Consider the following 14,039-nt stretch of genomic DNA (forward strand, 5'->3'; position numbering starts at 1 on the left):
CCTCACAACTGCCCTCCCTTGCAGGCCTGGTCCCTCCCAACTGGCCTCCCCTGCTGGCCATCTTGTGTCCACATGGGGGCAGCCATCTTGTGTGTTGGAGTGATGGTCAATTTGCATATTACTCTTTTATTAGATAGGATAGAGGCCTGGTGCACAGGTGGAGGCCAGCTGGTTTGCCCTGAAGGGTGTCACGGATCAGGGTGGGGGTTCCCTTGGGGCGTGGGACGACCTGGGCGAGGAGCCTGTGGTGGTTTGCAGGCCGGCCACGCCCCCCAGTGACCCAAGCAGGGGCCCTGGTATCTGGGATTTATTTATCTTCTATAAGTGAAACTTTGTAGCCTTGAGCAGAGGCCAGGGCCGGCCAGGGCAGGGGAGAAGCTTGGCTTCCTCCATCACCAGGGGCAACCCAAGCCTCCAGCTGGCTCCAGCTCTGTGGCTGCCACCATTTTTGTTGGGATTTATTTATCTTCTATAATTGAAACTTTGTAGCCTTGAGCGGAGGCCAGGGCAGGCCAGGGTGCGTGTAAAGCTTAGCTTCCTCCATCACCGGGGGCAACCCAAGCCTCCTGCTCTCTCCAGCTCTGCGGCCGCTGCCATATTTGTTTGGTTAATTTGCATACTCACTCCTGATTGGCTGGTGGGCATGGCTTGTGGTTGTAGCGGAGGTACGGTGAATTTGCATGTTTCTCTTTTATTAGATAGGATGGTAAGTATCTGTAATGCATCACACTACAACTTCACTAGGCAATAGGATTTTTTCAGTTCCATTGGAGCCACCATAGTGTATGTGTTCGTCATTGATCAAAACATTAAGCAGCACATGACTATACACATTCTTTTGACACATTGCCAGATTCTATTTGCTAAGAGTTTATTTTGAATGGTTTATCTATAATCATAAAATAAATCAGTTTATCATTCTTGTTTTTCCCTCCACATGCTTATCAGCTTTAGTATTAAGGGCTAGATAAAATTCAGTTGTTTTATCTAGTTATTTTCTATAGTTATTGATCTATTCAAATTTTCTTCTTCATGACATTTAGTAGTTTACATTTTGCCAGAAAGTCATAAAAATTTCTTCTAAGATTTCAAATTGGTGCCATACAGTTGCATTATCGTTGATTCTTTAAATATCCCTATACCTGTTCATCTAGAACCGTGGTTCTCAAAGTGTAGGTCCTAACGAGCAAAACCAGCATCACCTGGGAATGCACTAGAAATTCAAATTCTCAAGCCCCGCCCTAGATGTGCTAAAGCAGAAACTCAAGAGGTGGGGCTCAGCAACCTGTGTTGTAACCAGCGCAAGGGGAGAACCATTGGCTTAGAAGGTAAGGCACCTGTACATGAGAAACACTTACTAAATAAAAGGGAAAATTCTCTCACTCTCATCACTCACCAGATCATTCCCTCAAACAGGTTGTGAATAACAAGATGTGACTGGGTGACAACAATCAGTAACGTTACATGGGTCCAGCCAAACTGCAAAAGAAGAAAAAGAGTCAACTTTACCTATCGGTTTACCTTAAAAGGAACTTCAAATAACAGGCAGTACCAAATAGAAAATTGCTGAGAAACAGGTAGGAAAGATATTTGCTCTTATTAGAAGGGAGAAGGCACAAAACAGGCCTCTGGGAGAAATTCTGTCCCCCAGCTACAGTCCCCATCACGTCAGGACCACATGGCTCACTAGTAAGTAAGTCTTCTATGCTCTGAAAGCCTGGGTATTTATTGAGTGCCTGGGGCACTCAGAGAAGGAATATGTTCAAGTTGAGAAAGTGATGTAAGATATCTGTGAACAATGCCTTAGGCATTGAGGCAGGATCCTAAGAAAGGAGGAAATTCCTTGGCAAGTGGAATGAGGGAAATTGAGACAAATAGTTCAACAAGGCTGAGCAATGTTAACAAGGCCTGCTAATAAATCCCAAGATCTTATCTTCCCTAACGGAGGACACTTAGGAGCAAATGGTTTACACTTCTCCTCCCCAACCAAAGAGTGAGTAGCTTAAATCACACTAGTCAAGGAGAGAGATAACAGAGATCCAGATAGTGCCATTAGGGCTAGCCAAACCCAAAAACAGATGAAGTCAGGAGAATAAATAGCAAAAAACAAACAAAAATTAGAGCCAGACAAATCCAAGATAAAAAATAAACCAGTGAAGCGGACCAGAAAATGAACCCAAACTCCCTATATGCTCATTTTGATGCATCAGCATACTAAAGAACACACCTGGAGAACTGTTGACTATTCTGTTGAGACCCTCCATGAGACCTCCCCCTAAAATTCCTGCCTACAGAAAACAGATAAAAACACTTAAGACAAAGGACTCAGTGTGTGCTCTCCCTTGAGCATGCTTGTGCCTCTTCTTTCCTGAGGTGTATACTTTTGCTTTTTCTTCTAAGCTCTAAAGGTCCCCAGGAGACTTGCAACCGGGGGAACGGTGGGGAGCTTATTCAGGGCTAACCCCCTGAACCTATTTCCAAGGGCCCTCCTTTTGCCTCTGTAACTTGTTTCCTGAGTCCATGCAGCCCAGCATGGCTCACTTCTGCCACTTTTGTTACTGTAATTTCCTTTATTGTGTTTGGCAACTCCTGTTGCTGCCTTTTCTATCTTTGTTTCACTCTCCCCAGCTTTAATAAATGTACTCTCAAAATCACCTTGACTAAAATCGTGAAATCTTTCTTACATGAAGTCAAGAACCCAAACATTCCAGATTGTGCCAGGGCAGACCTGACTTGGTCCCAGTCTCTTTCTAGTAACAGTGTTACCTTGAACCTTACCTGGAGCCCACCTTCTTCAGGACCTACTGGAGAAATTGGTTAAATTAACTGGTATAAATTAAGTAACAGTGATTGGGTCTACTAGTAAGTGGATGTACAGTTGCCAAACTTAGTCAGGCTCTCTTCTTTCGTGCTCTGGGTTCCAGATACATACAGAACAGACTGCACTTGAGCTTTGATTTCTTATAGAAAAGATGAAACACCTGTTGAATTTCTATAGAATTTCATTTAAGCCAAGACTTCTGACATATATACACACACACACACACATATTTCCCTTACCATGTAGAACTGCAGACGGTAATGCTTCTTGACCAAACTCAATACAAACATGCAGAATCCTGGTTTGAGGAGGGAGGAGAAAGAGCAAAATTAATCACATTCTGCATTTACCTTTGTCCTAGTCGTTTCCTTTAGCTGTGTACATGATCGTGATTGTGATCCTTTGGCTAATTTCCTGGCAGCATCTAATCAGTGCACAATCCCAAACCCCAGGAAGGGGAGGGGGGAAGAAGACACAAACTGATTCTTTAGATAGCAATCAGAAGGGGAAAAAATGACTCCTTCAAGACAATCAAAGGAAGGTACTATCTTTAAATCTTGTAGATTACAATAAATTTGGGCTGTTGTTCACCAGATAAAAATATTTTGATCCTCGAGCAGGCACCAGCAAAGAAGTCAGGCCAGCTGCCTGATTTTATAACTAAAATTTTATTGAAACAAAGCTATACCCATTTGTTTACATATTGTCTGTGGTTGCTTGTGTGTTACAAGGGCAGATTGGGGAGTTGCAAAAGAGACGCTGGGCCCCCAAAGTCTGAAATATTGATTATCTGGACTTTTAAGAAAAAGTTTTCTACCCCTGTCCCAGTGAAGAGGTTTGGTGAACAGAGGATCCATCAGGTATGGAGTAGAAGCCACCCTTGTCTTTGATGCATATGGTGGCAAAAAATATCTGTAGCCTCCACCCACTTTTCCAGGAAGGAAAAGGACTTTTACCCATAAGTGTGCTAGGCCCCTCAAAAGCACTTCTGCCCTGAAGAGAGCACATCGCTGCTCCAGACACCGTTGACCTCCCGCTGGGGGGCCGCTTTCAGGTTCTGAGGCATATCCTCAATGTCTGCATATCCTCTGAATATCCTCCTCTGAATATCCTCAATGTCTGCATATCCTCTGAATATCCTCCTCTGAATATCCTCAATGTCTGCATATGCTCTGAATATCCTCCTCTGAATATCCTCAATGTCTGCATATCCTCTGAATATCCTCCTCTGAATATCCTCAATGTCTGCATATGCTCTGAATATCCTCCTCTGAATATCCTCAATGTCTGCATATCCTCTGAATATCCTCTTCTGAATATCCGCAATGTCTGCATATCCTCTGAATATCCTCCTCTGAATATCCTCAATGTCTGCATATGCTCTGAATATCCTCCTCTGAATATCCTCATTGTCTGCATATCCTCTGAATATCCTCTTCTGAATATCTGCAATGTCTGCATATCCTCTGAATATCCTCCTCTGAATATCCTCAATGTCTGCAGACTCCCTAGCAGTGAATTTTGTATCTTAATACCCAGGTGTCATTCAGAGCTAATTAAAAATAGGTCAGACAAATTTAGGCCAGAACAACTTTCTCAGGTGCCTCAAACCAGCTTTAAAGGCAACTATGGAAATCACTAGCACTAACAGAATGAGAGTTCAGTCTGAACTGAGTTTAGATTGACCAGCACTTCACTATCTGCCAAGTTTTAATGTATCAGATTTAATCCTCAGGAAGTCCACAGTTTTAGCTCTAGATTAAAAAAGAGCTCACTGAAACTCAGAATGACTAAGCTTCCAGTCTCACTGAGGTCACAGTCTTTGAAATCCAAATCAGTAAAATTTCCACCACTCTGCATGTCTGTCCTTCAAGGTGGTCTCCTAAGAAGACGCTCCTAAAGATGGCTGACTGTTTCTATTTTTGGGGGGGAGTGTGGGGGGGCTGACTTTTAAGTTATTAAAACAGGTGGCACCGAAACCGGTTTGGCTCAGTGGATGGAGCGTCGGCCTGCGGACTGAGGGGTCCCAGGTTCGATTCCCGTCAAGGACATGTGCCTTGGTTGCGAGCACATCCCCGGTAGAGGGTGAGCAGGAGGCAACTGTTTGATGTTTCTCTCTCATCGATGTTTCTGGCTTTCTATCCCTCTCCCTTCCTCTCTGTAAAAAATCAATAAAATATATTTTTAAAAAAATAAAATAAAACAGATGGCTTTTCTGTATACAATTTTAACTTTATGTCCTATTAGAATTTTGTTTATGCAAAAACATAAGCATGAATGTATAAAAATAGTGTATTCTTTTATAACCTGCCTTCTAGATTCCCTCTCAAATAATGTAATACTTTTATATTTCCATATTTTAATAAATCCATGTTGGGGGAGAAAAAGAAAAGGTGGTTTTTGTTTTGGTCACACCGTAGGAGTTAGGACAGGACCATGCTGTGCTGTCTTCCAACGGAGGCTGCCACACAGGGACAAGTGGCACAGACTGCAGTCCCCACACCCACAAAGCCGCTCAGTCCCACTTCTCTTACTAAAGAGCTGCTACAGCTCACTAAGGCAGAGCCCTCAGCTCTGCTCCCCTGCACGATCAGAGTTAACATCCTCAAAGCTTTACATTAACCAAGAAACTCCCCATTTCCTACTCAGCGGACACACAAAACAAGAACTCGCGAGCCATTCAATGCATACCTATCAGGTAGAGAGTAAAGGAAATGAACCGGTGGTATTTGCTGAGAATCCGCAAAGGCTCCTCTCTCTGGACCAAAGTGAAGAAATAATCCGTCACTGTTTCACCGTAGAAGAAATAATTTACACACAGTAAGAAGTACCTGTAAATGAAGACAGGTCACTGCGGTGGGGAGCACTTGCGGCCTGGTCTTACAGGGAGGCTGTCGAAGAACCAGAGGAGAGGACCAGAAGAGCAGTCCCCCACCCTCAGGACCCCCTGTTCTCAGTGACACTGTAGGTGAGAAGCTTGTCTAGAAACTTATGGCAGCTTTCATTCATCCTCCATTTATCACAAACCTGGAACTCAGTTTTTGCTCCTTTTGTAGAGTCTCTATACCTAACCTGAGAACACTCAAACCCTAAGATAACGCTCCAAAAGATGCCACATCCTGCCTCCTGGTCTTATTTCCACTCTTTCCAACAGGAACCCTGCATGCCTATCAGGTTGCCACCTATCTGCTTTGCTCCTGTCTCTTCCCTGCCTGGACATCCTCTTCACTTATCTCTCTTCATTCACTGTTCAAACACCATATTCTTCATAAAACCCTGCCCGACCTAACATGATATCTGCCTCCCCAGCACTTACTTCTGTAGCATGTCAGCCACTCTGCTTTCTACTAAAGACTCCTTCAAGGCCAGGCATATAGTCTGGCCTATGAAATACTCGGGTCTCAAAGGTGCTATGCAAGTCTGTGGCCATCACTCCTCTCCCACCCACCACCGCTGTAAATATCTACCACAAAACACTTATCATCCAAATCTGTTACGGGTCCCTAAGGGGCTGGAGAGCTTACCAGCTGAGGGTCCTGAACCAAGGTAGTTCATAGGAGTGGTAGACATTGTAGCCAATAGTGATAATCTCCTGGAAACACTTTATCTGAACACACATCACCTGCAGGAAACACAAGAATTAGACCACCTGATATGATCTTTGGAAACAGAAACCAACAGGTCATGGGACTTCAAAAAAAACACTATATTTAAGAAAAATGTCAGTCCCTCAGTGATTCATCTCCTTTCTCTCTCGCACCATCCCACATGGCAAGGTATCCTTTTATGTCACACAGAATAGATCCAATTTCTCATAATAAATACATGCTCCTGAAGTTTCAATTAACTTTTTATTCTAGAACCTCCCAGGACTCAATCAATTTCTTCCCTTTTTGACTTTGCACACAAATACTCAAAAAGCCCCAACATCTATGCTCCAAGAAAACAATAAACAAAACCAAGAATCACAGTCAGATCAGGGGTCACAATATAATCAAACAGTTGAAATAATAAAATCAAATTTTAAAATGAAGAGGCATCTCCTGGCCGTAGGTCAGTGGTTGAGCATCAACCTATGAACCAGGAGGTCACGGTTCAATTCCCAATCAGGGCACGTGCCGAGGTTGCAGGTCGAATTCCCAGTGTGTGGCATGCAGGAGGCAGCGGATCAATGATTCTCTCTTCTCTCTCCCGCTCCCATCTTCTGAAAACAATAAAAATATTTTTTTAAAAAAAATAAATAAATATAATAAAATGAAAAGGAATTTTTAACCACATACAACTGGCCTAGGCCAATGTCCCTCCACTTGCCTGCTAAAAAGTAAGAAGCCACAGATACTTTAAGAAAGAAATGTTCTGTGAAGCCTGGACCCCAAATGAGTCCCAGAACTAACCCAGCACTTGGCTCTTCAGATGGCCAATCCTGCATGACAAACTGAAGGTAGAACTAAAACAGTATGCAAATGGCACTTACAATTATCATTAAAACCATTGGTCCCAGGTAAATGATGATGAAGAAAAATGCAATCATGGCCAAAGTCAGGATGCCTCTCACCCACCAGTTCTTCCATCTAAGTTAGAGAGGAGGGAAGGAGAAAGCACGTTAGGAACCCAGAAATAACTGAAGCACAAACCCAAGGGGATGGCTCTTCCTGGGAGGAGAGGGCCTGAGGTTAGTGCCTTCCAGGAGCACCTCCTTCACCTGGACGACAAACTAGCCACAGGCTGGTGGGAGCAGGGCCGCTAGAGCAATGCCTCACCCACAGGCAATGGGCATTGCGTAGATTGTGGCTGTTGCCCATCCTCCCAAGGTGCAGGTGCCTGTCGCTATTGCAGTAGAGAGCAGACCACCTTGGCACATGCCAGAAATGTGTCAGGATCGCTGTGAGTCCCATCTGTTATGTCACCTGCATCGTTGTGGTGATAACAATATTAAACAGTGATAATAACAGGCATCACAAATATGCACCTGGCACCTTTATAAGGACTTTACGTATATTAATTCACTCAGCCCTCAACACTACTAGTTCTTACAGACGAGGAACTGGGTACACAGGCCATACAACTGTGAAGTGGTTAAGCTGAGACTGGAACCCTGGGAGCTGGCTCCAGAAACCATGCCCTGCACAATACCACCTTTCAAAGGACACGTGTGTGGGAGGCACCACAGAAACACGTTTAGACAATGTTTTGGGGTCTTATAGTTTGTGTTTTTAACCTACCCACATAGCTGGTGTTGGAGAGATCAGAGTCTCAGGGACCAGAATTCCAACCCTGGATTTACCAAAGTTAAGACATTTCTCAATTCTTCCAGGAGAATTTTTAAATGTCCACAAGGACATGCGGGGGAAAGGGAAAACTAAACTTTGAACTACAAACTTGGGCTCCTCTGTAAAAAGCAGTCCACCCATCAGTCAAACCCCAGGGACCATTTCTCCACATGTGCTGTGTCGGCAACATTGCCCACCACCACCCCACTGTCCACCCTTTCGTCCTCCTCGGACTGCCCCTCCCAGCCAGCCTAAAGCACCTTTCAAATGCCAGACCCCTCCAGGCTGTGCTCACAGTTGCTGTTAAGATGATGCTCAATGAAGCCCTGGGCAGAGGCAGGGGAGACTATAGCAATGCCAGTGGACTCCCTCAAGATTGTGGGCTGAGGGGCCTGGGTCTTCCATGGCACTTGGACAGGCAACAAGGCCTCCAACAAGCACCCACATCATTAAGCCAGGTTACCTTGAAGACAAGTTGGAAAGGGCCCTATTGAGGACCTCTGGGGTATCGTCTGCAGAAGTTACTAGGGGAGCAGCTTCCGCACGGTTCTCACTGTCCGATGCAGTCTCTCCATCTGCTTTTACTTCTGGTTCTGACTCCTACACAGCAGAAAAACAGAAGAGGAAAAGGTAAAAAATGTAGGACACTAAGAAATACATGCCTGTCATAGGAGATCTGTGGGCAAAGACCCAAATTGGGCCTGAGGACCTGGCATTGTCAGGTGACATAACAGATGGGACTCACGGCGATCCTGACATAGTTCTGACATGTGCCAAGGTGGCCCGTTCTCTACTGCAAGAGCAACATGCACCTGCACCTCAGGAGGATGGGCAACAGCCACAGTCTACACAATGCCCATTGCCTGACAGAGAATAGTCCAGAAGAGGGAGAGAGGGGCTCCTTCATACCCAAAGAATGCAAAAGGGGGCTGTGACTAGATTTCATTGGACCTCATTCCTGATCCTACTACTCAGAGCTTTTATTTCTTAAGGGAATTTAGCATAGTTGCTGTGAGAAGAGGTGGGTGAGAAATCAAATCACGTAGAATTAGAGAGTAACAACAATATTACTTAGTATCTGCATAGCCCTTCATAGTTTTTAGAGCGTTTCCCATACCTGTGGACCTCAGAGCAGTTCTGAGAGGAAGGGAAGAAACAAAAAGATCCCTAAATGAAGACCCGGACTCTGAGGAGCTCCATGGCTGGCCCCAAATCTCCTATTAGCCCAGGTCTTCTGAATTATGTTTGTTCATCCCACTAGATTTCCTTTTATTCAAGCATCTTGGAATCCATTTTTTTTCCCCAGTAAGAAATTCAAAATGAAATAAACTAGAAATGGCAAAAGGATGTTTTACCACATCTTTAAAGATTCCATTATGTATGTGTGCAATCATATTTAAGTTTGAATTAGGGAAATTTGAATTTCCCAAACTAGTAAATATATGAAATTGAGAACCGTTTTTATGTTTACTGGCATCTGTATACCTTCTTTTGTGAAATGTCTGTCAAGTAGCTAGTTTCCTACTGAGTTTTCTGCCTTCCTTTCATTGATTTGTAGGAATATTTTATACATCCCAGACTTAAGTATTGTGTCACTAATATGTTCTCCCAGCCTTGTCTAACCCCAGCCCCACCCCAGTCATTCCCTCTAACACTCAAACCTTCTCCCTCTCAGCACTGGCCACAATAAGGGTTTACAAGGCAATCTTTGCAATTGTCTATTGCTCCCTAAAGATGGGAACCAAGACACTTTGTTCTCACAACATCCCATGCCTGGCACACAGGGAAATACTTAGTAATGGATGGGAGGATAGAAGAAGGAAGCAGGGAGTTAATTCCAGGTATGGTAAAGAGATACCCAGCGCCTATCCTCAGGGAAACAGGTATTTCTAAATTAAATTGCAACTGTGATAACACCACAAAACCGAAGGCCTTTAGTCCGAGATTGGCTTTGGTAACGGACCTATAGAGATGGTCTTATTACTCGAATCTGAGGGAAAGAGCTATCTATACCTTCTGATGACTCCTTACGCTGCCACAGTTGGGCCAGCATCCTTACCTCATATTACTGATTGTTACAGATGGCATGCGGTTGATAATCCTATCTAATAAAAGAGTAATATGCAAATTGACTGTCACTCCAACACACAAGATGGCTGCCCCCATGTGGACACAAGATGGCCGCCACAAGATGACCAGCAGGGGAGGGCAGTTGGGAAGGACCAGGCCTGCAAGGGAGGGCAGTTGTGGGCGATCAGGCCAGCAGGGGAGGGCAGTTGGGAGGGATCAGGCCTGCAAGGGAGGGCAGTTGGGGGCGATCAAGCCTGCAGGGGATGGCAGTTAGGGGTGACCAGGCCAGCAGAGGAGGGAAGTTGGGGGCGACTGGGCCTGCAACGAAGGGCAGTGGGGGCGGGGGGGGAGGGACCCAGACCTGCAGGAGAGAGCAGTTGGGGGGGACCAGGCCTGCAGGGGAGGGCAGTTAGGGGTGACTAGGCCTGCAGGGGAGGCAGTTAGGGGTGACCAGGCCAGCAGGAGAGGGCAGTTAGGGGCAATCAGGCTGGCAGGGGAGCAGTTAGGCATCAATCAGGCTGGCAGGGAGTGATTAGGGGGTGATCAGGCTGGCAGGCAGAAGTGGTTAGGGGCAATCAGGAAGGCAGGCAGGCAAGCAGTTGGAAACCAGCAGTCCTGGATTGTGAGAGGGGTCCCAGTTTGGAGAGGGTGCAGGCTGGGCTGAGGGACACACACACACACACCCCATGCACAAATTTCGTGCACCAGGCCTCTAGTGTTAAGATAAAGAATGGAAAGCCCTGACCAGTGTTGCTCAGTTGGTTGGGCATCCTCCCAAGCACAGAAAGTCACACAAGTGCCTCTGGACTTCAGTGTCCTCACCTTATAAAAGAGGCCTAGCCTGGCTGGCGTGGCTCAGTGGTTGAGCATTGACCTATGAACCAGGAGGTCACGATTCAATTCCCAGCCTGGGTTGTGGGCTGGATCCCCAGTGTGGGGCATGCAGGAGACAGCCAACCAATGATTCACTCTCATCATTGATGTGTCTATCTCTCCCTCTTCCTTTCCTCTCTGAAATCAATAAAAATATATTTTTTAAAAATAAGAGGTCCAGAAAGGGCCCTCCTTACCTGTGGGGGTTCACTGAAGAGATACAACCAAACTCCCACCCATGACTGTGACCCATTCTACCACCCTGAGAAGTTCTGAAACACAGCAGCACCTCCCAAATTATCCCTTTCCAGTGAGACTGAAGACCAAGGCATTCAAAACAGCTTTCCATTCTTTATCTTTTTTTTTAAAGAGAGAAAGAAAGGGAAAAGGAGAGGGAGAGAGAGAGAGAAACCTTGATGCCATGTGATCGGCTACCTCCTGCACACACACACACACACCCCATCCTGCACATGCCCAGGTTGCAGATAAGAGCCTGCAAGCAACCTGGCATGTGCCCTGACCTGGAAAATCAAACCAGCAACCTTCCGGTGCATGGGAGGATGCCCAATCGAGCCACGTCGACCAGGGCTTTACATTCTTTATCTTAACATTATCACCCACACCCCATCTGTAACAATCAGTGATATGAGGTAAGGATGCTGAGTGATTATCTAGACCTGACAACTAAACCAAGGGGCTTCAACATGAGAGCACCTGGGCATGACCACGGAGGGCTCCCAACAGAGGCTCTCCGGGAGCATCTAGAAGCCACAGGGGCTGAGCTTGAGCACAGCAGGCAAGAAGGCAAGTGCCTGTGTGTATTGCTCACTCACACACACACACACACACACACACACACTCACAAGCCCCAGCACAAGGTTATTTTTAACTTATCCATTCTGTTGTCAAGGAGACTCGCAAAGGCTGCTGGTTCCTCGGGGAGGAAGGGCAGGAAGGAGCCAGGCAGAGCCCCTGCAGGGGAGGGGCAGGGAGCTCCGGCTCAGCACTGACTCCCTCGACCTTCCAGGCCCTCAGATAAATGTTAGCCCAGCATTGTTTCCTGCTGTGTCATCGTACGTGATTCCTCTCCCTCCTTGCTAGGATGGGGTGAGGCCAAAAGTAGTAAGAGATCAAGAACTGCTATAAAGACACTGACTATTGTTATAATCAAAGAGGTCAGGCCTGGGATGAACAACTAGAAAATTAAGTAAATGCCCTGAAGGAACAAGCCTGAAGGAGATTAACTTCCCACGTTTTACCTGCAAGGTCTCAGGCCTCACCCCAGGCCACTGAAAAAAAGCCCTTTTCTGGAGGCTCCGTCTGAGCAGGAGACCAACATCTACACAGACAACCATTCTCCCACCAGCAGAAAGCCCAATTCTTGTGCAAGGGAAGGAAAGGGAACAGCCTCAGAAGACATGAATGCGGAGGGGGCATGTCAGCCAGCTCTCTAGGCTCCTGGCCCCGAGCCAACCACCCTGCCCCAGCCAAGTGCCACAGGAGAGCAGGCCAAGGGAACAGAAACTTAAGAGAACCTGGAGAGGTCTGCAGTGTTCTAGCTCCTCCCCACCCCATGGGCAAAGGCCTTGCACTTTGGGCTGCTAATGCCTGAGTAAAGGAGGCCAAGTGCAGCTTCCATCGTGGACCCAGAAGGAAGCAAGGACCTGGAGCCCGTTTGCTCCCAGAAGAAAAGTGGCACATGCTGGGCCAAGAGTCAGGGGTGCCCAGCATTTTCACTGGTTTGTTCCTCCAGAGGATGGCAAGACAGGCAGATGGAAAGGAAGACTTGCTGCAGGAGGAAGCAGTAGCCAGTCAGGGAGAGCAGGGTCCAGGGCCCGGCTCTCATGCTCATTACACTAGGCGCAGGCCTCCATTGTCTGGTCTTCCCAGTGGGGAAAGGATTCCCTCGTCTTGGTCGTTTGTTGGGATGATCAAATACAACATCAATGAATGTCTATAAAAACTAAAAAGGGTCTGAATAGCAACACCCCACACATACCCCTCAATACCCTTACCATGTGTACAGGACAGAAGCGCAAGAACCTTAAACACCCACCCCAGGCAACCTGCGTACCTTTCCCAAGGAGAGTGGAGTCGGGAAAGAATGGTGGCCATCAGGCCTTGCTGAGACGCACGTGCTAACCAATTACGTGAGCTCAGCATCTGCCTGACTTGCTTCCTCTCTCACACCTCCAACAGGCAGCCCCAACGCAAAACTGATTCACTTCCCAAAATTACAGTGGAGGTGGACGTCTGAAACACAAATACTAGTACTCTCTGAAGTGTGGGAAGAAATAGGAGAACTCATTTCTATTTGTCTTGTTCGTATTTTCTTTCCTGTGCGTGCTTTATAAAGGACCTATCAGTACATGTATACAACTTAGTAAGTTTGTGCAAGCTGGGACACACATAGGTGTCTTGTTTCCCACTTCACTGAGAAGTATCTGGAACATAGCAGGCACCCAAAGATTTGTTGAACTCATAAGATAATTAATCCTACTTGACCTGCCATGGACGAGTGTCCAGACTGCACTGAGAGTATGACAGAACCCATATGATTTCTAACTCACAGGCCAAGACCCACACCCTGGCCTCCACAGTGGCCCTCACAGCAGAACCAGACCTGCTGGGTGGTGGGTCTGAGGGCCCCCGCTCAAGTTTTCGGACCAGCACAGGGCAGCAAGGAGAGGCTGCCTTGCTGCTTCAAGTTGTATCAGCCCAGCCCCAACCCCCCAGCCCCTCCCCCCTCCCCCCTCCCTCCTTCCTTCCTTATTTCCTTTCTTCCTTCCTTTCCTTCCTCCCTCCCTCCCTCCCTCCCTTCTTTTCAGCCCGACGATCCAGACCAGAGGCTAAGTGAAGTACACCGTATCTCTCAGATTCTGTCTCAATCACCACCCATCCTCCGCCACTTCCTTAGCCATTTCCCAAGGGGGTTGTGGTGCTGGCGTAAACAGGAAACAAAAGTGGTACTTTAAAAGAAAGAGAAAAAAGCTCCCTGTGAGGCC

The 14,039-nt window shown here is 46.5% G+C and overlaps 1 protein-coding gene across 2 annotated transcripts in view; it reads right to left on the minus strand.

The window, feature by feature from the left end:
- Window positions 1-14,039, minus strand: part of CDS2 (CDP-diacylglycerol synthase 2) — a 49,463-nt gene that overhangs the window by 13,624 nt on the left and 21,800 nt on the right. For both annotated transcript variants that reach the window (XM_079784030.1, XM_079784029.1), the window contains exons 2-7: window positions 8,555-8,691; window positions 7,296-7,392; window positions 6,346-6,443; window positions 5,513-5,652; window positions 3,061-3,119; window positions 1,397-1,479 (exon numbers count right to left, since the gene is read on the minus strand). In XM_079784030.1, the coding sequence (XP_079640156.1) occupies window positions 1,397-1,479; window positions 3,061-3,119; window positions 5,513-5,652; window positions 6,346-6,443; window positions 7,296-7,392; window positions 8,555-8,691 (614 nt within the window). The remainder of the gene's footprint in view (window positions 1-1,396; window positions 1,480-3,060; window positions 3,120-5,512; window positions 5,653-6,345; window positions 6,444-7,295; window positions 7,393-8,554; window positions 8,692-14,039) is intronic.

This window comes from Cnephaeus nilssonii (assembly GCF_951640355.1).
Source record: "Cnephaeus nilssonii genome assembly, chromosome: 11".
NCBI classification, from domain to species: Eukaryota; Metazoa; Chordata; class Mammalia; order Chiroptera; family Vespertilionidae; genus Cnephaeus; species Cnephaeus nilssonii.